This window comes from Sus scrofa, chromosome 17, assembly GCF_000003025.6.
Source record: "Sus scrofa isolate TJ Tabasco breed Duroc chromosome 17, Sscrofa11.1, whole genome shotgun sequence".
Classification (NCBI taxonomy): Eukaryota; Metazoa; Chordata; class Mammalia; order Artiodactyla; family Suidae; genus Sus; species Sus scrofa.
The window spans coordinates 53,082,610-53,105,267 of NC_010459.5; the positions used below are offsets into that span (position 1 = coordinate 53,082,610).

The window sequence follows — 22,658 nt, forward strand, 5'->3', positions numbered from 1 at the left end:
TAGGGGAAAAAAGAACCATCCAAAATTTATTCTCCAGACAGACGGACAGCATCAGCAGGTAAAACTACAGGGGTTTCTCCGTAGATCATACATTCAACAAGGCATTATTTATTAGCTTAACAAGTGAGAAAGCCTCTGGTGGTGTCTTCTGTAACAATATCCACTTCACAGTGTAAACAGGTACTATTATTGTGATCACTTACAATTCCAGAAGGAAAGGCACAACTTGGCAAAAAAGGGAAAAAAAGTTTTTTTTGTTTTTTTTTGTTTTTTTTTGGATCCTAAAGACGGGTGCAATCACGGAGAGACAAACTTTTGGTAATAGTCACAGTCCGCTCTTCCACAAAGAGGGGCAGAAACTTCTCCGCCCAGAAATGTGGGTCTTTCTCCTTCCTTGTTAAATCCTTTTGAGTAACGCTTCATCATCGGTTTCATATTACATATACAAAAAGGGGATTAAGAAAAAGAGAAGCACAAAGACATCTACATCCCGAACGTCCAGCTGTTCCCACCAATACAGCAACTCTTAGGTTTGAGACAGGGCCTTGGAACACTTCAGCGGTCATCCAATAGGAAAATAGAGACTATCGCTACAAAAATAACAAATAAATGAGGTAGATAAATTAAAGCTTTCACATCCAGGACTTGCCTGTTCCAACTTGGTAGCCTTCATGCAATAATCAGGAAAAAACAAAGTCTTCATAATTACTTGGCAGCAAGTCATCATCAAGGAAACTGGGGTATAAATCAGGCTAAGAAGTTATTAGCAGAGAATAAGAAGGACACCCTTCCAAGAGTTTGTTTCTTGAAGAATGGAGACCCAGCTCTTCGACGGAGGAGGCACTGGTGAACGGAATTAAGTCACCTAAGGTTCCCTGCACAGGTGCTCACCCTCTCCCGGCTTAGGAAGAAGGAAGCATCTGGAAAGCAGAGGGAGGGTGTTGGCACGCTTGGGGCTCCACCTGAACTGTATTTAAATAAGCAGCAACACAAGCACTGACACTCCAAGGACACAAATCAGTCCACCTGAGGGCATCCTACTTAAGGTGCCAAGGCTGAAAAAACTTTTGGAATTCTACAACCTTGGTTTAAAAAAAAAAAAACAAGTACATTCAAAAATGAGGGAGAAAAAAAAAAAAAGAGGGGAGTTGGGTGGGTGGGTGAAGGGTTGGGAGAATACAAAATAGGTTCCTAAAGAGAAGACAGACCTTGTCCATGTACCTGCATACAGTCACCCCAGACACACAGTCCCCACCCCCCACCCCCTCCAAACAGGCTAAACAGTTGTCTTCTCCATGGTGGTTCAACACCTTCCAACTTGAAATAGGGGACAGTCTTTGGAAACAGTTGCTCTGGGTGGTACAAAGGTTTTATGTATAGTTTGTTGCAAGTAACAAAACTACTTTGCAAGACCCGCTTCTTTCCAAAATTAAAAAAACAAAACAAAACAAAACCAAACCAACTAGTCTGTATCTGTTTTTCGCATGAATGCTGTTTGTGTTTTTGCAAAGCAGCATAGCAACACTGGGATTGAAGGACGTGCCTGAGGTTGTGGTCACAACTGTAAACATTATTTGCACATCAATAAGAAAACAAATGGGAGATGGGGTCTTTAAAAAAAACCAAACTGAAAAAAAGGTACAGATGGAGAGAGGTCACTGCCTGCATCGCTCCCTGGCGCGCATGCGCGTGCTCCTTTAGCTCAGCTGACCGCGATCTTGTTTTCTTCCAGGAAGTGAGGAAACTGGTGTTTGGCGGCGCCCCCGTCGGCGGCGCCGGGCTTCTCGGCCTCGGCGCTGATCGCTGACTGCGAACCATCCATCTTGGAGAGCGCGGTGTTAGCGGCCACGGAGCTGGCCCCCAGGGACACCGGGAGGGTGGGAATGCCACCGCTCTGGATCACGGAGATTTCATTGGTCTTCATGGCCAGCCCACCGTTGAGTAGGGTGGTGTACTGGTTCCACACCACAGGGTCCACGTTCACCGAAGGGGCCAGGATTTCCTTGGGGAACATCTCGGGGACTCTCTTTCCGTCCGTCCCTAACAGAGCAATGGTGTTCTCGATGGCCAGCTTCCGCCCGCGGCGCGCCGAGCTGTTGTTGGCCCCATGCGTCATGTAATGGACCTACGGGCAGACAGACAGAAAGGTTTCCACCGAAACAGACGGGACTGCGTGTTGGCAAACCAAAGTCAGGGGTGCCTTTAGGTTCTAGCTAAACAGCAGTTCCGGACTTCCCATTGTGGCACAGTGGTTAACGAATCCGACTAGGAACCATGAGGTTGCGGGTTCAGTCCCTGCCCTTGCTCAGCGGGTTAAGGATCCGGCGTTGCCGTGAGCTGTGGTGTGGGTCGCAGACGCGGCTCGGATCCCACGTTGCTGTGGCCCTGGCATAGGCTGGAAGCTACAGCTCCGATTAGACTCCTAGCCTGGGAACCTCCATATGCTGCAGGAGTGGCCCAAGAAAATGGCAAAAAGAGAAAAGTAAATAAATAAATAAAAATAGCTTTTCTGGCTGCCCTGGGGCACAGGGGGTTCTCAGGCTGAAGATCAGGTCCAAGCCACAGTAGTGACCTCCGCCGCAGCTGCAGCAATGCCAGATCCCTGTCAGGCCAAGGATCCAACCTGCATCCTGGTGCTGCATGCACCACAGTGGCAACTCCTAAACAGCTGTCTTAAAAGAACTTATATTTAAAAAAGACAAATGGGCAAATCTCTAAGACCAGTAGGTTGCATCAATGTCCATACCCTGGTTATCATTTATTCTAGAGTTTTGCAAAATTCTGCCCTGGGAGAGAAACAAGCAACACGTGCAGGGCAGCTCTGGGTGAGGGCTCCCTTTGTGTGAATCGACAATTACTTGTATAAAAATTTGAGATAAAAAAAAAAAAAATCTTGCAGAGTTCCCTCGGGGTTAAGGATCCAGTGTTGTCACTGCAGCGGAACAGGTTCAATCCTTGGCCCGGGAGTTTCTGCATGCCGAGGGTGCGGCCAAAAAATAAAAATTTTTTTTGAAAAAAACAGACCCTGCCCTGATGGAGCTGACATCCTAGACACTCCTGTGTGTCAATGACAGTAATCAATGCTGCAGAGGAAAATAAGCCTCTTTGGGAAGATTGCAGCAGGCCACGGTGAATGACCATTATTCCACCTGTGGTGGCAGGCGAGGCAAGGACGCTGATGAGGAAAAGAGATCCTGCAACCCACAACTTCTGCAACCTGGCCTCTTGACTGCAATTGCCTGGTCTAGCTTTTGACTTTTCAAATCCCTTCGGCCTTTTCTTCTTTATATTTTTTCTTTTAGGGCCGCACCCACGCATATGGAGGTTCCCAGGCTATGGGTTGAATCGGAGCTATAGCTGCCAGCCTACACCACAGCCACAGCAACGCTGGATCTGAGCCTCATCTGCGACCTACACCACAGCTCACTGCAATGCTGGGTCCTTAAGCCACTAAGCAAGGCGAGGGATCCAACTGGCATTCTCATGGATACTAGTTGGGTTCATTAACCACTGAGCCACGACGGGAACTCCCCTTTCAGCGTCTTTAAAGAGTTGAAGAATGGAGTGGGTATTAGGCTTCAAGTTGGGATTGCAGATTAAGTTACTTCATGCTCCCCCCCGACATTCTTGCCACCTTGACTAAAAAATTAAAAGGATATAGATTTTTAAAATAGGCGCTTTTTTTTGCCACATCCGCAGCAAGCATTGAACCTGTGCTACAGTAGCAACGCAAGCCACTGTGGTGACAAACACCGGATCTTTAACCCTCGAATTCCACATGGGAGCTCCTTAATCAGTACTTTTTTTTGGTTTCTGAAGTCTCTAGGCCATAGGCCAGGGATTGAATCCCCACCATAGGAGTGGAGGGACCCAGGCTGTGGCGTGACAGTGACAGATACTTAAACCACTGAGCCACAAGGGAAATCCGAATGAGTCCTTTTGATTCCTAAAATGATGCAAAGTCTTCTAGGTCAACTGTAAGATGAAGCTTCAACATTTTTTTTTTTTTTTGTCTTTTTTTGCTATTTCTTGGGCTGCTCCCGTGGCATATGGAGGTTCCCAGGCTAGGGGTCGAATCGGAGCTGTAGTCTCCGGCCTACGCCAGAGCCACAGCAACGCGGGATCCGAGCTGCGTCTGCGACCTACACCACAGCTCACGGCAACGCCGAATCGTTAACCCACTGAGCAAGCACAGGGAGCGAACCCGCAACCTCATGGTTCCTAGTCGGATTCGTTAACCACTGCGCCACGACGGGAACTCCCAACATTTTTTTTTCTAACTAGCCTGTAGAATTCAACTAGTCTGCTCACTGGAGAGGCAGAGAAAAGAGGGCCAGAGAAGCACGCCTTACACAAACTAGAGGCAGGGCCAAGAGGAAAACCCAGGTCCCTCGTTCCCGTCCTCTGTCCTTTGGGCACTTTCCATACTTACATGGCAGAGTCCCCCACCCCGACTCCCACCCCGGCCCCCACCTCGGCCCCAGGTAACATCCTAGAGGGAACCAGTTTATGGTAACAATAGTTAGAGGCCAGTCCCTGGAAGGACCCAGCTGTTCAGTTTGAAGGAATGGCTGATGCCCTGGAGGCTCTCCTCTTTTAACTCCAGCGGTACTATAGCACACACGTTTAACTCATGGTATTTATTTCAAGCTAGCAGGTTAGGAAAACAAAAACATACAGGGTGGTTAAGTCTGAAAGCACACACAACTCCTTAAAGGATTTAGCAATATTGCGTGATAACACGTGACAGCTACGCTTCAGACTCAGCTGTGGATATACAGGCACTGACTGCAACCAGCATCCCAATTTCAGAGATGCTATGATGTCAGAGAAGCCTGTGTAATAAGTAGCCCACTTGGCCCCTTAGAATGATGTCACCTGACACTGAGCCCCGATCCTGCTGAAACCCTCAAGAAACTCACCTTCAAGTTGCCTTTGGTGGTAAAGGCTCGCCCGCATACATTACACACAAAAGGCTTCTCCCCAGTGTGAGTGCGCTCATGAATCTGCAGAGCACTGGCAGATGAGAAGTTCTTCCCGCACCTCGTGCAGCCGTGCTGCTTGGCCTGTCGTCGGGGTTGGGCCGCTAACAACGGTGTCATACCTGGGGACATGGTCGCAGGACCAACAAATGCACCAGGAACTTCAACTTTGACGTAGGTGGTGGGCTGGGCTCGGATAAACGTCGATGGAATGCTTCGACCTGATGTGCACAGAGAAGAAAAAAAAAAAAATCGCAAGCCTTTATCATCCCACAATCACTTATTTGTCAAACCAAAGAAAGAGCTTCGATGACAGGTGCCTCGCTGCCTGAGCGCCTACAAATGGCTTTCAGGAAATGTTATCTCAGAAGTTTTCCTTTTGCTTGGTCACATGCACAGAGATGAATGACTACAAGATTTAGAGAATTTTGATGGATTTTGGCTTTTAAAAGGTAAGGACAAGGAGCTCCCATTGTGGCTCAGCAGTAACAAACCTGACTCGTACATGAGGACAGGGGTTCCATCCCTGGCCTCGCTCAGTAGGTTAAGGATCTGGCATTGCTGTGAGCTGCAGATGTGGCTCAGATGTGGCATGGCTGCAGCTGTGGTGTAAGCCGGCAGCTACAGCTCCAATCGACACCTAGCCCAGGAACTTCCATATGCCACACATGTGGCTCTAAAAAGCAAAAAAAGAAAAGAAAAGATATGGGCAACACACAAACCCATGCAAAGCAACTCAAGTTTCACATTCCTGTGTAAAGTAACCTTTAAAGTATGCCCTGACACCATCCTTCTCATTCTCTAATGTTGCTATTCCTCCCATTTTACCATTAATGCCATCAATAGGTATCCCAAAAATTTATTTTTGGCCTCAATTGAGGTCTGCAAAAGTTTCTAAGCCAGGGATCAAACCCACGCCATGGCAACAACCGGAGCCACAGCAGTGACAATGCCAGACCCTCAACCCACTGAGCCACCAGGGAACTCCTAGGCACCCTTTAATTTATACCTTTTTTTTTTTTTTTTTTGGTCTTTTTGCCTTTTCTAGGGCTGCTTTCCGTGGCATATGGAGGTTCCCAGGCTAGGGGTCGAATCGGAGCTGTAGCCACCGGCCTATGCCAGAGCCACGGCAACGCGGGATCTGAGCCGCGTCTGCGACCTATACCACAGCTCATGGCAATGCTGGATCCTCAACCCACTAAGCAAGGCCAGGGATCGAACCTGCAACCTCATGGTTCCTAGTTGGATTCGTTAACCACTGCGCCACGACGGGAACTCCAATTTATATGTGTTATTTAAAATAGGTTCGATTCTCTTCTCTCCCTTAAAAGTTATCAATCTGTGAACCTTACACTAGGGCGTGGGATTTCAGAATCAAGGAACTATGGCCAAAAAGCAGTGCCCATTTTCTCAAAAATTCTTCTCCTGGAGGATTTACTTAATATTAGCTATATACCCCCACATGGCTCCAACACAAAAAGTAGAAACCAACCAAACATAAGCACACTATCCAAACCCCATCTGCATGAACCATCCTGAATAAGAGCACGCCAGTACTAGGACAGAGGTCGTCATTACTTCCTCCATCCACAAGTACAGAGAGGCCAAGTGCCCTACGGAAGAGCTATTTCACATACACCACTCTCTCCACGTGTCAAGTTCAACCCAGGTTCATTGTGGATGACCTTGTGCCCAGAATGGACCCAAGTTAAATCCAAAGCTCTATCACCTTCCATCTCAGTGCGGCTGTTCTCGGAGCTGTCCGCTTTGCTGCCAACCTCGGGAGACTTGGACTTGATGCTCTCGGCTTGGCTATTGGCCGGAGAGACTGCCTGGAAGGAGGTGGTCTCCAGGACATCTGGACTTCGGCTCTGGTACTCCTGGTCTCCCATCACTGAGGATGAAGAGTCATTGGTCAAGCCATCGCTCTCCACTGAGCCGTTTTCTCGGCTGCTCTGTCGCTGCAGGACAAGGGCAGTGAGTCCCCCCTTTCCCGGGGCATCTAGGGAAGCCATCATGGTCAACCCCAGAGTGGGGGACGCCGAGTGGACGCCGGGAAGAGGCACGGCGACCTTGGAGGAGCTGCTGGGGGCCTCCTGGGCGCAGACGTCATCCACGTCGATGCTTTCCACGTCATCCAGACAGACGGCGCCGGTACTGCCGTTTTCACTGACCATCATCGGCTCAGGACCCGCAAAGTCACAGGGATTCTCGGGCAGAGGCGTGTTGGGAATCTGGCCGCCCATGTGCATCCGGATATGCTGCTGCAACAGGACGGCGTTGGTAAACTTCTTCTGGCAGATGGGGCACGAATGCTGTGTCTTTATGGACGTGTTGGTCCGGTGGACCCCCAGGTGCGTCTTCAGGTTGCCTTTGGTGGAGAAGGCGCGACCACAGATCTTACACTGGAACGGCCTCTCCCCGGTGTGGGTGCGGTAATGCATTTTGAGGGAGCTTTGGCAGCTCAAGACACGGTGGCAAATGAGACATTCGTTGGGGTCGGTGGGAGCCTTGTCGATGTTCTCCACCAGCTGCTGCAGTTTCAGGGTCTCGGACCCCGGCTCGGGTGCCCCACTCCCTTGGAAGCCACCAACCCTGGGGGAATTATGGTTCGGCCCCCCTCCGGGCAGGATGGGTCCATTCTCATTTTCTGGAGAAGGCCCGGGCTGCGGGTCTTGCTTGAGGTCCTTGGGGTGAGTCCCCGAAGAGAGATTCTGAGGTAGCCCTACATGGGGGGTCCCCGTCGCAAGGACAGGTTTGCTGTCTAAAGAGAGACCGGGTTCATCTACGGGGACGGGGCCAGAGAGTGCACAGGGAATGCCGTTGCCTGCCGTCATCTTGTCGTGGAAGTCAGCAAAAAGCTGGGGGTTCGCCTTCACCTGGGGGTGTCGATGAAAGTGCACCTTGAGGTTGCCCTTGGTGGTGAACCGGTGGCCGCAGACAGAGCACACAAAGGGTCTCTCTCCGGTATGGGAGCGGAGGTGGATCTGCAAGGAGCTATCAGTCCCAAAAACCTTGCTACAGTACTTACACTTGTGCTTGTAGAGGGCCTCGTCCTTGGGTTTGCCATCCACCGGGGACACACTCGGGGGCTTCCCTTTGCCTTTCCTGGACGGGTCTAACGCCCCCGCGGAGAAGGGGCTCTGGAAGAGCACAGAGCCCGGGGCCTGAGGTAGCAATGCACCCGGGAGGCGCGACAGCACACCGGGGAGCACCCGGGTCCCATCCGGCTTCAGGGCGAAGGGCGTCAGCCCTGGGGACACGGAGCTGGCGGCGGGAGGGATGTTAGCGTGAGGTAGCTTGGCTGGTTTCAAGGTGTCCAGAGACAGACCCGGGCTTCCCGCTTTCTGGCTGAGCAGAGCCACGGCGGCCGACACCTGCTGGGACACGTGGCTGCCCAGCGTCTTGAGGGCATCGGCGCCGGCCACACCCGAGTGGAGGGCGTGCGAGGCCCACATGTTCACCTGGACACGGATCTGCTCGGTGAGCTGGATCTGCTGGAGCTGCTGCTGCTGCAGGCACAGGATCTGCTCCAGAACCCAGGGGATGCTGTTGGCGCCGGGCAGGGGGGCCGGCGGCGCGTCCGCACTCCGCTGGTTCACAGCCACCTTGGTGCCCCGTAGTGCTTGAAGCGTGACATTGGTGTTGGCCACTTTGCCTTTGGGTAAATAGCTTATGTCCTGGGGTGTGGGCGGCAGGGCAGCCTCCGTCTTCAAGTACACAACGGACTCGGTCCCCGGCTTCTCCTTCGTGTCCCCGGAGCCGCCCCCCTCCTCGCTGTGAGTGTCCTTCCTGCTTGGGCTGTGTGGCTGCTGGCTCAGCACAGCCCCGGGGAAGTCTTCCGAAGGCACCGGCCCCTCGCTGTCATTCATGATGAGGACAGGGGGAGTCTTAGTGCAATTCTTCTTATGGTCTAAGAACTCGGAGAAACTGAAGAACTCAGCACAGCATTTCTCACAGATGTGGGTCTCCTCTCGCCGAGGCCTCTTTATCCCCGCTGCGTCCGCGCTCACCTCGTCACCAGTCCCCGGGCGGTTCATTGGCGCACCTGTGACAGGAGAGAGACAGCTAAGAACCTCGATCCAGAAAATGATGTATGTGGGGCAATTTTTTGGCAAAAACCACAACTCACAATACAGACACCTTCATGACCTGTGTCCCAACAAGCAGAAGGCTATGTAAGGGGACAAGGCGTTCCAAGAGTCAGTGATCCAAGCACTCGGGTAGAGAGGCCAAGCTCAACCCCCCCCCCCCATGTCAAGTCCTAACCCCAGCCCACCCAAGCATGTGACCTTTGGAAGGGGGGGGTCCTTTGCAAATGTCATTAGGGTGGGTCTCAAGCCCAATTCCTGGTGTCCTTAAAGAGAGAAGAAAGGCAGGTGAGAGATGGAGGTTGTGTGAAGATGAGGCCAGAGTTACCGGCTATGAGCCAAGGATGGCTGGACACCAAGAGAAGGGAAATGAGGAGACCTGGTACAGACACACCCTCACAGCCTTCAGAAGGAATCAACCCTGCCCACACCTCAATTCCAGCCCCGTCCAGCCTCCAGAACGGCGAGAATACATTTGTCTTAAGCCATCCAGTTTGCGCCAACTTGTTAAGGCTGCCCCAGGGACACTCAGGCAATTTATTAAAACAATCCCTTGGCGCTCTGCCCCACCCCCACTCAGCGCTGGACTGCATGCCATCCACAAACATGACGCTGGAAACCCACTCGCTCCTGGGCTGCTCAAATCCACCCTGGGCCCATAACAAATCTGCAGTAAATCACTCGTTTAAACAACGCGATTAGTGTACCATCCCATGAGGAGGGACGACGAAAGTACCACACACAAGGTGAATGTAGATAGGAAGACCAAGCAGATGTGCTGAGCAATATTCTCACATAAGAAAAAACGGGGGAGTTCCCATGATGGCTCAGTGGTTGACGAATCCGACTAGGAGCCATGAGGTTGCAAGTTCGATCCCTGCCCTTGCTCAGTGGGTTGAGGATCCGGCGTGGCCATGAGCTGTGGAGTAGGTTGCAGATGCCGTTCGGATCCCCCGTTGCTGTGGCTCTGGCGTAGGCTGGTGGCTACAGCTCCGATTAGACCCCCAGCCTGGGAACCTCCATGTGCCGCGGGAGCAGCCCTAAAAAAGGCAAAAAGACCAAAAAAAAAAAAAGATTGCACGTCCAAGAAAAATACTTCACTTAAGTTTCCTGATTACGAAAAACCTATAGAAACGCCTTAACAGGTCATTAAAGGGTTAATAAGCCGATCAACAAAGAAAAGAAGCTGAAGAAAGGAGGAAGGGACGGGAATGGTGGATTTTATTTCTCGCTCTCCATTGGCAACTTCCACGACTAACACAAAATCCAACAAGCCTTATTTTGAGCAGCTGCATCCTAAAAAGGATTGGTCCTTGGACATCTTTTGTAATTGGGCCCCACTTCCTTCACAGTGAGTGCTAGTTTGCACATTTTTATGAGTTGGGGTTTTTTTTTTAAGTTTTATGGAAATATAGTTGTTTACAATGTTGTGATAATTCCCGCTGTATAATAAAGCGATTCAGTTAACACATACACACATCCATTCTGTTTCAGATTCTTCTCCCATAAAGATTATCACAGAATATTGGGTAGAGTTCTCTGTGCTATACTGTGTTGGCCAGTCATTCCCTATACCACATATGCCAATCTCCAACCCCCAGGCCATCCCACCCCTCAATCTGTCCCCTTTGGTGACCATAAGTTTGTTTTCGAAGTCTGCGTCTGTCAGCCTGCACATTAAAATGCCTACCTTGGGACTGTGCTTTAGCCAGATGCCTGAGTCCTGGTAAGTGGAAAATCTCTAAGCTCCTTTATTGTTCTCATTTCCTGGCTATTATATATATATATATATATATACATATATTTTTTTTTTTTTAGGGCTGCATCCGAGGCCAATGGAGGTTCCCAGGCTAGGGGTCAAATCAGAGCTACAGCTGCCAGCCTGCACCACAGCCACCGTAATGTGGGATCTGAGTCGCATCTGCGACCTACAGCACAGCTCATGATGCCAGACCCTTAACCCAACGAAAGAGGTCAGGAATGGAAACCTGCAACCTCATGGTTCCTAGCTGGATTCGAACCATTGCACCACGATGAGAACTCCCCTAAAAGTTCCTGCACACCCTACCACTAAAAGTCATACAGCACACTTCAGACCCAGCAACTTCAGGTGTGCAGATCTAAACCATGGGCATTTGCACAGGCAGACAAAAATCCATAAAGAAGGGTATTTCCACAGAAATGGTCACAGCCACAAAAAAAGGTAAATTTTGGTTTACCTGCACTGCACAAACTATGCAGAATTTCCATATGTCCTGACATGGAGACAAAAATTAAGTGGAAGTTATAAAAATTATGTAGCATGTGGCCATTTTTGTTGAAAGCGAAAACCTATTTGAAGTTACGAATACACAAGGAAGGATACCAGGAAGGATCCATTTATTTTTAAAATAAAATTAACACTTTTTAGGAGTTCCTGCTGTGGTGCTATGGGTTAATAATCCAACTGCAGCAGCCTGGGTCACTGTGGAGGTGCTGGTTTGATACTCCACCCAGGAACCTCCATGTGCTTCGGCGCAGCCATTTAACAAAAAAGGGTAGGAGCTCCCACTGTGGCTCCGTGGTACAATAGGATTGGTGGCATCTTTGGAGCACTGGGATGTGAGTTGGATTGCTGGCCTGGCACAGTGGGTCAAGGATTCGGCATTGCTGCAGTTGCGGCTTAGATCGCAACTGTGGCTTTGGATCTGATCCCTGGTCCAGTAGCTCCATATGCCACACGGTGGCCAACAAAAGAAAAAATAAGTATTTTTAAAATTTTGAAGTTTTTTAAAAAAGTAAAAATGAGCACTTTTTAAAGCAAACAAACCCATTTTGCATCTCAAATTCTTGAGATTGTATTTCCCAACACATGGGGCTTTTTGACTGAGGAGTCAGTCAAAAGTTTTGGGAGAAAGGTTGGTCTTGAAACAAAAGTGTGTTTCTGTGAGATAGATCTAGTTTTCAACTAGATTTTCAAACATGGGTTCCTTTAAATGGTCTTATTAAGCTGACAATGTTTTTAATTTCAAATAAGGTAATAACTAAATTTTGCAAGGTGTGTGGGGTAAGGGTGGGTCAGGGAAAAGAAAACAGATCAGGATCAAGTTAGTATAACAGGTTTGATATGGTGGGCTTACCTCTCAAGATTTCTTTTTTTAATTTTTTTTTGTCTTTTTGCCATTTCTTGGGCCGCTCCCACAGCATATGGAGGTTCCCGGGCTAGGGGTCGAATCGGAGCTGTAGCCTCCAGCCTACACCACAGCCACAGCAACTCGGGATCCGAGCTGCGTCTGCGACCTATACCACAGCTCACGGCAACGCTGGATCCTTAATCCACTGAGCAAGGGCAGGGATCGAACCCGCAACCTCATGGTTGCTAGTCGGATTTGTTAACCACTGCGCCACAACGGGAACTCTCTTTTTTTTTTTTTTGGTCTTCTTAGGGCCGCACCCACAGCATATGGAGGTTCCCAGGCTGGAGGTCCAATGGGAGCTACAGCTGCTGGCCTACACCACAGCCACAGCAACACCAGATCCAAGCCATGTCTGTGACCTACACCACAGTTCATGGTAACGCCGGATCCTTAACCCACTGAGAGAAGCCAGGGATCGAATCCGCAACCTCATGGTTCCTAGTCAGATTCATTTCCACTGCGCCGCGACGGGAACTCCTCAAGATTTCTATTAAATGTATACAAACATGAACCTGTGTTATGTGATGAATTTACTGTGCTTCAGTGGTCAGTTTCTCCATCTTTTCTATTTCCATGGCTTATCCATGGTCAGCCCGACAACTTGGGCTGCTGAAAACAAAAAAAGTCACTTAAAGCCTCTCTTAACAATCCGTCTCACCTCCTACTGTGTGCAAAGCAGGGGCTAAAAGCCTGATGATGAAAAGATGAGCAGCCTGATAGCCTCCTGCAGTCCAGACTAGAGCCTCCAGGTGCCCCAAGCGCCACACTACCCTGGTGCAATCTCATTAAACATCAGCCCCCTTACAGAGGAGAAAAACAGACTCCAGGTAATGTGACTTGCCCGAGGCAAGACAATGAAAATTCTAGTCATAGATAACTTCTGAGTAATTATGCTACTAACAACTCGATGAGGTAGAGCCTACTACACTTAACAGAAGGGGACATCGAGGCACAGAGGACATTCTCGAGTTTGTGCATCTGGTCAAGTGCAGCGCCAATGTTCAAACCCAGGCAGGGGGCTCCCGTTGTGGCGCAGTGGAAACAATCTGACTGGGAACCATGGGGTTGCGGGTTCGGTCCCTGCCCTTTCTCAGTGGGTTGATGATCTGGCGTTGCCATGAGCTTTGGTGTAGGTCGCAGATGCGCTCGGATCCAGATCCGGCGTGGCTGTGGCGTAGGCTGGCAGCAACAGCTCCGATTAGACCCCTAGCCTGGGAACCTCCATATGGCGCAGGTTGCAGCCCTAAAAAACAAACAAATAAACAAACCCCAAAACCCAGGCATGCAGGACCCAGACCCTCCATTTGAACTCTTCCTTCAGCCGCTTCCTATCAGAGTATGTTTCTTTTGTTGCGAATGCAACTATCTTTCCACCCACAGAAACCCCAGAGGGACAGGAAAGCTTAAGGGGTGGGGTGGAGGGGTAAGTCAGGACACCTCTGAGGCTGACACGGAGTCAGCAGGTAGGTACCTTCTTCCTTCCAGTCCCACTCCTGCTCCAAAACGATCATCTTTCAAAGAACCTAGTTTAAAATATTCGTTAACTCCCAGAATCCTTAAGCTAGTATCCATTTGCTACCTTTCCCAAGATTTGTAATGGTGCTTGGCAGGTGGGGGGGGGCAGTTAAGTGACGCAGTCTTTCCGGAAAAGCAACTCTGGTAATTATGTGTCGAGAACTTTAGAGTGGAACTTTTTAAAAAAGTTTCTCTCCAGAGAGAAATCCAGGCTATAGGTAGGAACATAGAAACAGATACAACTTCAGACTATGACCATACCAGCCTGAAGACACCCAGTCTCGGAAGCTAAGTGGGGTCCGGCCTGGTTAGTACTTGGATGGGAGATATAATTTCTGCAGAGCACAATCCACCACCATCATCCTTTTCGTGTCATTCTCCTTCCACCTAGCAATTTCCTCATGAGGAATTTACTTTGTGATACCAGGAATACAGGGCTCGTGTTAACCAACAGTCTAAACAAAAACGGATGTCCTCTGATCCATCAATGCAGTTCTGATTAAATAAATCAGGGTACAGAAAAAAGATGACCTCTTTGTAGCCTACGAAAATAAAGTACATCTTTCGGGCTTGCGCTATAGGACAGCCGCCCTAGATTTATTCCAAGAGGAGGAAAAAAATGTAGAGAACAGGATGTATATATAATGTTTCCATTTGTGCTTGGGGATAAAGATTTAAATATGTACATGGGAAACTTTGGAAATAAGAGACCCTGTGGCTGGTCTCTGCTTTTTGGTGCACAGGCCTGGGGTGGAAGAGAAGCTTGCAAAGTGTATACACTTTCATACTGTGGTTTCTTTTTAATTAGCATGTTACACATCTCATCTCAGCCATTTTACTTCAGGAAATCTATTAAAGAGCCTATGTACAAAGGCTCATTCTGCTTTGTAAGGAAGGGCCAAGGCAAAAGGACTACCTACCACCCTCCACAAACGGCAACAAAGCACACGCTTCAGACTCTTACACCTTAACACGCTTATCTTTGTAGCCACATAAGTAAGTGCCTTGGTTCCCAATTTGCAAATGTGGAGACTGAAGTATGGAGATAGCTGACTCAAGGTGCCACACTGCCGGCTGGAAAACACAAGAGCTGGGAGTGTGTTAAGTACTATTCATTTAAGAAGGAGGCTCAAGTCAGTGTTCTAATTTATAACTGCTTCTTCTAAAGCGGTTTCTCACGTTTTTCTTTTTTCATTTTATCTATGAAGGCTTTTAAAGCATTTTTTCCTAATCACCCCCCCAAATGCTAATATCACAAATATATTGTGTATCTATTTATATACTATGGTCTAAGGTCACAAACCACTGCCACATCAATAAACGTTTTTGCTCCCCTACCCCCCCAAAAAAACAATTTTCATCGGTCTTAAGGATAACATCTCCTCACTGAAAATGCAGGTTCTAAAGCAGGTATTCTTTAAAGCAGGGTCTATGCACAAGATAGGAAAAAAATGGCAACCTTATTTTTGTTACGAAGCTGAACTCAAAGTTAACGTTTCTTGCCATTATAAACGGGGGGGGGGGGGGGCACGCTCCAGTGGTATCCACAGAGCCTGTGTCTACATCATCGACAGAAAACAGGTATTTTCATATGCTCTTAATGCAGTTGTATTACTGGAAATTCTGGTTACCTAACTGCTAAGATCTTATTTATTGGGTTCATAAAGAAGCACGTTACCACATCACAAAGGTTTTCATTTTTTTTTGGCTAACTGTATCCCAGTGCAATTTATTTCCTTGGTGTCACTGTGTATTTTATTTTTATGCATTTGAATCCATGCTGTGGAGGGAGACTATGGCACAAAAAAGGTTAAGCTCCCTGCCCCAGAAGGATCCAGCAGTTCCCAAGAGTGATTTACAACCTGAATACCAGCTTGCCCTCACTGTATACACAGACTCGCCTCTTCTGTAGCCTCGAAGCAATACCGCAATACCGGCAACATCCCACTCGAGTCTTAAAACAGCAGGAGCTCTGTTTGCTGGTGCAGTAAAAAGTACTTCTACATCCAGATCACCCCTGGCAAACACTGAAAGCGTATTTGCCAAAGAGTAAGAGGACTCTGTTATGAACAATTGCCCGGTAGGCTTAAGTTAACCCTTCCCCAAAGGAAAAAGCAAAGTTCAGAGGGATTACACAGCAACTAGATCGCCCATCCTTGCACCCCACCCCCACTCCGAATTTTAGGAATGTTATCTCTCAGCATCTAGTTATCCAATAAGTTGGAAGAATGCAGTAAACCCAGCAGGGGTCTTAGATTCAATCACTGCCAAATGGATAGAAAATACTCTTACTATTGTATAGGAAGAAAGGCTCCTGGGCTAGAGGCCAATCAAATTCTAGAGGCGGTGGAAATGCTTAAAAAACAAACCTGTGTATCTCGAGAAAAGCGTTATGCCTCAAGCTTATCTTTTTTTTTTTTCCATTCCTATATTAAAAGAACTACAATGAGTAGATTACCTAAAGGACATAGTATCTTCTACCCTACCCCCACCCCAGGATAATTGCCCACCAAAAAACAAAAGGAAATTGAGATGCCCTTCCATCCTGAACCAGTTCGAAGGTTTTAAATTTGCATTCAGCAACTTGTAGGTGGCAAATTTGAGCTGTTTTAAGTTTCTCCTTAATTAAGGTATCAAAAAAGTTATTCCAATTAGGCTTGGATCAAATTCAAGGAAAAGAACCCAAGTTTCTTTGCACCAAGGTGTGTGAGCTCTGCTATTTACGCTCTAGAGATATGTCCCATTTTGCCTCAACTGGAGCTCATCTTATAAGCCATTTGTAAACTCCACGTAGGCGGCAGCTTTTGCGGCCTCCTTCGCCAGAGCTCCCTAGAACAAAGACTGGCACAGACTCAAAATTTGGGAAAGAAATGGATGGGGGTGATTAGGGAAGATGCGGTTCTCGTCTGGACTTAGAGGCTTTTTAAAAGAGGTAGATGCTTTTTCAAGTAACTGAAAGCACAACAGGTTAAGAATGATGAAGAGGGAACTTCTTAAACCTCTTCCCATTATTTTTCCCAGGGCAGCAAAGCCCAAATCACCAAACACCAATTCTTTGCTTTTATTTCCTACTTATTCCCCGGGACCTCTTCATCTAAAGCTTGCAAAGGCACCTCTCAAAAATTAAAAGGAAGGAGAGATCAAACTCAAAACCAACCACACTCAGCACCCCTGGGTCCCTCATCAAAGCAACTGATAGAACATCCCATTCCATAACCAATTCCTCTAAAACCTTGATAAACACCACAGCGTCTTGGCTTTAGAGCCAGGCTCAAATCAAACCGGACAAGGCAACCCTGGGCAAGTCACCGCAACCAGGAGCTGAAGTTTACTCTAAAATGAGAATTATGGATTATGTACCCGAGGTCCCCAGCACAGAGCAGGCGGCAGATAAAACTGCAGAATTACTTCACTTGGCAGTTCAGCACCATCTTGACACAATCAAAACCAAAACATTGTTATTTTGAGCAAAATTAATTACTGATCACATTTCCAACACAGTGAGCCTTCAAACGATCTAAACAGGACCCTTCATCTCCATAGTGTAGAAAGAGAACCCAAAAGCTCAAAAATAGAGCCGTTCTCAAGGTTACACAGCTGAAAGTCACACAATCAGACTGGAATGCACATCTCACTCTAAAACCTTACAAAAGACTTAACTTCATTTAAAAAGAGGAAGCAATAACTCTATCCCGGCCTCCCAAGATGGCTCCCCCACCCACCACCTTGAGGAAGGCAGCAGAGGCTTGAATAAGCAACTATCATTGACTTGTGCAATTTCTTTTTAATGGAACAAAAGGGGCTGTGGGCAAGTTGCAGCCCCTCTTTCAGGAACTCGGAAACAGAAAGTCAGCCTGCAACACTAACTAATGCTACTATCACGACTTTCCTCTCCCTCAATTAAAACAAGAGCTCCCAAGTGCCCTATTCTCAGAATCCTTACTGCCAGTGTAGGTCATTGCAGTTTAGAAACTGGGGCTAGGCAGTTTATTTGAAATTTGGGAATCTTAATCATTGATGGTTGTAATCCAGTTTGGCACAAAAGGCATTTGAACTCTTTTGAGAAAATGCTAATTTTCCTCTGCGAAGCATGAGTCTCCTGACCACCTGCAGATTTTTCTGATCTGCTAATTGATCGCTGGACTTCATTTTCCTCTCTCAAAACGTGCATTCTTTACAAGTGGGTCTCTAATTGGCTTTGCAAAAATTTTAAGACCAGGCTAAACTGGATTTTTAAAATCACACACACACACACACACACACACACAGAGGCTGCTCAAATGCAAAATGCATTCACTGCTTGTTTGGGAAAACTACCTTCTGTCCCATGGTGGCAACTGGGGGTTCTGCAAACACATTCTAGGACCGGAAGAATTCTTTCCAAGAACTCCAAAGATATAGCAAAGAATACCTGGCAGAGCCAGGGATAGCTCAAGCAACAGATTAAAGTCCCCAGGCGCTCCCATCCCTAGCCAGGGCTCTCCGACCCCCTGCCCCAGCCCGTCCCATTCTCATCCATCAGGTGTGAGCCGGTACCTGCATGGGGACCCGCCTCTCAGCAAGGGCGAGGTTCCAGGCTGGGTCTCCAGGGGGCGCCCGCGCGCAACTCAGCCATCCACTCCAAGCCAAACGATCAATAGCAACTCCCCCTCCCAAATCGCGGAGGGAGCGCACTGCCCCGCCGAGATCCCAACCAGCTCCGGCTAACTGCAAACTCCAGCCTGCGTTAACTTAAGAAGCAACCCCCGTAACAAGCTCCCCTTAAGTGCCAACCACAACCAAAAGCCCCACTTAAGTGCGCTCACCCAAAATGTAGGGGGTAGGGGGAAGGGGAGGTCAGAGCAGGACCAGGGGAGGGGTCAGAGCCAGGAGCTCGCCCCTCCTCTCGGGAGGAAGCAGGCGGGCGGAGGGTTAACCCTTTTGTTCCAGGTGGGCCAGGCAGCGAAGCCTCTCCATTCTCCCCCCACCCCCTCCCAAGGCACAAAGAGAGTCCACTCCTCCGACCTCGGGTGCGCGCTGCCCTGACCATCGGACGCCCCAAAACGCACAGCCGCCCCCTCGGTCAGGCCGATCTCTTTAATTTGCCGTGAAGAAAATGTTATTTGGAAGGAAATAAGGATGATACATTATCTTATTTAAAATTAAGGAAACTTGCTACATTCCCTCCGCGAAATAAAGGGTACGGTAGCAAAAAAGTAGCGACCGTCTCCCCAAAGGAGTTGTGGCTCGGATTGCCTGGGGTTGCCGCGCACACCTCATCACCGGTTGGGAAATTAGAAAGCAGGCGGCGAGGGAAGTCATCAACAAGGCCCAAGAGGAGGTTAAAACGCCCCCTCCCCCCACGCGTACGCTAAAAACTTATCAGGCGACAATTTGGCGGGCCGGGACGGAGGGGAGATAGTGGGAAATCGACTCGCTCCTAAAGCCCCTTGGGTGAAATGACTAGGAAGAGAGGAGTTTGCTCGGCTGCTCCCGACCAGTCTAGGGGTCCCGAACTCCTCCCGACCCCGGGGCGCGCGGCTCGGAAGCGTGGGCCGGGTCAGCCCCGGGAGCTCGCCCTGGCCGCGACCGCCCAGCCCTGGCCCGACCTCTCCCCTCTGGCCCCGCCGCGCGCTTTTGGAAAGCCGGGCGCCCTAGAAAAGCAACGCAAAACGCCAGACCCGTGCACCCCAGCGGGGCTGCCCGTGCGCCCGCGACCCCCGCCCCTGGGGCCCGCACCCCTCCCGCGGGCCGCGGTTATTTTTAGGAAGTCGGAAATCAAAGATGGCTGGAGGTCAGGCCCCGAAAGGTTAGGGCGAAGATCGGCAGGCGACGTAGCCCCGGGAGAAAAGAGGAAAACCAAAAAAAAAAAAAAATTTTTTTTTAAAGGGAAATACTGTGCCCTTCTCCTCTACCTCCTCGGGCCCTCCAATGCCCTCCGCAGCGCGGGTGGCCCGCACCCCAGCTCCAGCGGGTGGGGAGAGGTCGCGCCCCCTCCCCCCTCTTGTCCCGGGAGGGGCGCGTGCAACAGATCGCCCTCCCCCAGGAGTCTTCCAAGGGTGCGCCCCTTCCCCAGCTTCCTGGAAAAGCCCCCAATGGGTGAAGGAAAGAGTGGGGACCCCCGGGGTCTTTCTTTTAAAAGCGGCGCCAGGGAGGGAGGAGGGGAGCCTCGGTTACAAGTGGGGGGGGGAGGTTACCAGTGAGGGGAGTGGAACCAATTAAGAGAGGGGCAGAGGACAAGGAGAAGCGAACCTTCCAGGAATGAGAGGGACGGAGGAGAGGCTGGGGGTCAGTTTTACAATAAGAATAGAGAGACCTGGGGGTGAAACTTACACAAGAGGGGAGAAGCGATAAAAGCGTAAAATTAACAAGGGCGGGGGTGGGGAATGGTGCTGCCGCTCCTCCCTGGAACTGAGTCCTCAGATCTTGGCTCCAGAATCTGCGCTAGGAGCCTCTGGCTCCCCCAAAGCCCGCGCCTTCGAGGGTCCCGCGAGCGTCGGGGAAACTGCCCGCGCCGGCGTGCGCCCCCAGCCCCACTCACCCGGCTCCCCGGCCACCGGAGCCGATGGGGCCGCATCTGCAAACTCCGCGGCGGGCTGCTGCGGCTGCTGCTCGCCCTGGTCCTCCTCCGAGTTGATGTGTTGGGGTTTCGCCTGCTTGCGCCTCGACATGGTGCGAGCATCGGGGAGCCTTGGAGAGCCGCGGTTATTTGCCCACTCCACCACAAATTCCTGGAGTTGGGAAATTTACCCCCCTTCGGCCAGAACGCGCATGTCCCAGTAATTATTATTATCAATAATGCATTGCGATTTATCATGAGCCCTGACAGCTGATTGGCCTGGGTCCAAGACCTCAGAGATCATTTAAATAAGCCCTCATTGATCAGGGAGGGGCGAGGCATTCTGGGCTTTGTAGTCCGGCCCTGCAAGCGACAAAGGCGTGTTCATCGGGGGAGCGCAACTAATTAGCATCCGGGCTCAGATTGGCTGGATCGTGGACGAAATCAGAGGGGGGACCCATCCTCGCTTCAGCTATTTGAGTCCTTGGAGAGAAAAAGAAAAATAATTGTGTACTTACTAAAAACTAGAAGCTTCCGTAAAAGTTTTAGAAGAGTATAATTGGTAGCGTGCTCCAAAAATTACTTTTGTAAGGTTGATATCCGCGGAAGCCGGGAAGGAAAGTCTTTTCAGTGGGATATTTTGGCTCAAATTTTACATTAAAAAAAAAACAAAAAAAAAACCTGAAAAACAAAACAACAAAACCAACCCCCCCCCACACACACACAAAAAAAAAACGAAGAAAAAACCTGGGATTTGACCCATGTCCCCTCCCATCTCCTTTTTCATTGAAAGGTTTAAATTGAGTTTGAAGAATGGTGAATGCTGATATATTCAACCTTCCCACCTCATCTCAGCTCTTAAAGTGGCCTTCCAAATTTCCAAATTTCAGATTATCCCTTCACCACGGTATATTTCCTTTAAATGCTAAATGATAAACTCCAGGATTTGTACTAACGAGATTTGGTTTATTGTCACGGTGCAGACCTTGGTTTTTAGTTTTTGGTTTTTTAATTTTAAAATGACTGGATACTAAATATAGAAAAGGCAGATTAAAAGCGAGTCTAGTCAGAGATAATATCGAAACAACAAACGGTTGCATTTTCCCCCCCAAGCCATAAATGTCTGATAACATCATTTTATTACCGAGAGATGATTCTCTTAAATCTCCCATGGAATCAGCAGTGGGCACTGCTGGAGTAACTGGGTGTTGCTAAAATAATCGTCATTGGAATTTTTTTGCAATATGGACTTTAATATAGAAAAGATGTATAGTTCAAGGTGATTACATCACCCTGACACCGGACGCCTGCAATTTTCTAAAATTGTGTGTGTGTAACATTATATATATTATGTACACATATAATATGTATTATGTATATACACATATGTACTGTGTATATGTATATATTATATACATCTCTACAGTAAATCTCTGTGTATTTTATTCTATTAACTGCCTTGCATGATGTAAATACTCAATAAATGTAGAATAAATGGTGAAAACTTCATCCAAGTCTTTGATTGGTGTTTCCCTGGTGCCTCTGGGCATGCGTCTCTCTTTAGCATTACAATAAATTGTAAGGAACTGTGCAAGTATAAACTCTTCTCCACATTTATACATTGCATTTTCTTGATTAGTTATTCATCAGGTTCCCAGTGTGTAAAAATTTTTTGTAAGCTCATTGGGAATGCAAGCAAAACAGAATGCTAAGCTCATAAATACATTCACCTGGGTGTTTGGACAACCCAAGGCAGAAAGTGAATCAGCTCGACCATCTTTTTGATATTCATGGTCATGAATAAAAACTTAGTGAAGAAAGGGAGGGTAACCTCCAATTTTTGAGTCTCTGAAAAAGCTGGGTGTTGTTTTATGTTAAGTTCCTTAAGCCAAAAAAAGATAGAATTACAGTCAACAGCCAAGTTGGAAAGGTAAGAATTTGGCTGAATAATACATGGAAGCCGTTTTGAATTCTCATACTGAGTAAAAAAGCCAATTAATGCCTGCCTTGCTCACTAATCTGCTTATATTCCCAACACCTTTCCCATGAAAGGAAGTGTGGCAGGAGATGTAATTTATCCATCTGAATGCATGTGCAGCAGGTTTACTGCTCAAGAAATGTTAGTGGTGTAAGGAAAACTTGAGGTAAAATATAGTTGTTTAAATGTATTTATTTTAGTTGGTAATAGTGAAAACATGGTAGCCATTTCTACTCATAACCAGGTAGTAAAACTGTGCCTCTTTAGCCTCCAAGTGATAATAATAATAATTGATTGAGCCCCTGGTAGGAGCCACAGATGGCATGAAATGCACAGTTTCTTGCTTCATCTACCAAGAGAGATCAGTACTGTTTTGTC

At 48.4% G+C, this 22,658-nt stretch overlaps 1 protein-coding gene across 2 annotated transcripts; it reads right to left on the reverse strand.

Moving 5' to 3' along the window:
- Positions 1-20,414, reverse strand: SALL4 (spalt like transcription factor 4). Of its 2 annotated transcripts, none has more exons than XM_021077202.1 (4): positions 18,301-18,543; positions 6,712-9,030; positions 4,923-5,203; positions 1-2,125 (listed from the first exon to the last, which is right to left on the reverse strand). In XM_021077202.1, the coding sequence occupies exons 2-4, from the start codon at positions 9,020-9,022 to the stop codon at positions 1,703-1,705; spliced, it is 3,015 nt and encodes a 1,004-aa protein (XP_020932861.1). In that variant the 5' UTR covers positions 9,023-9,030; positions 18,301-18,543; the 3' UTR covers positions 1-1,702.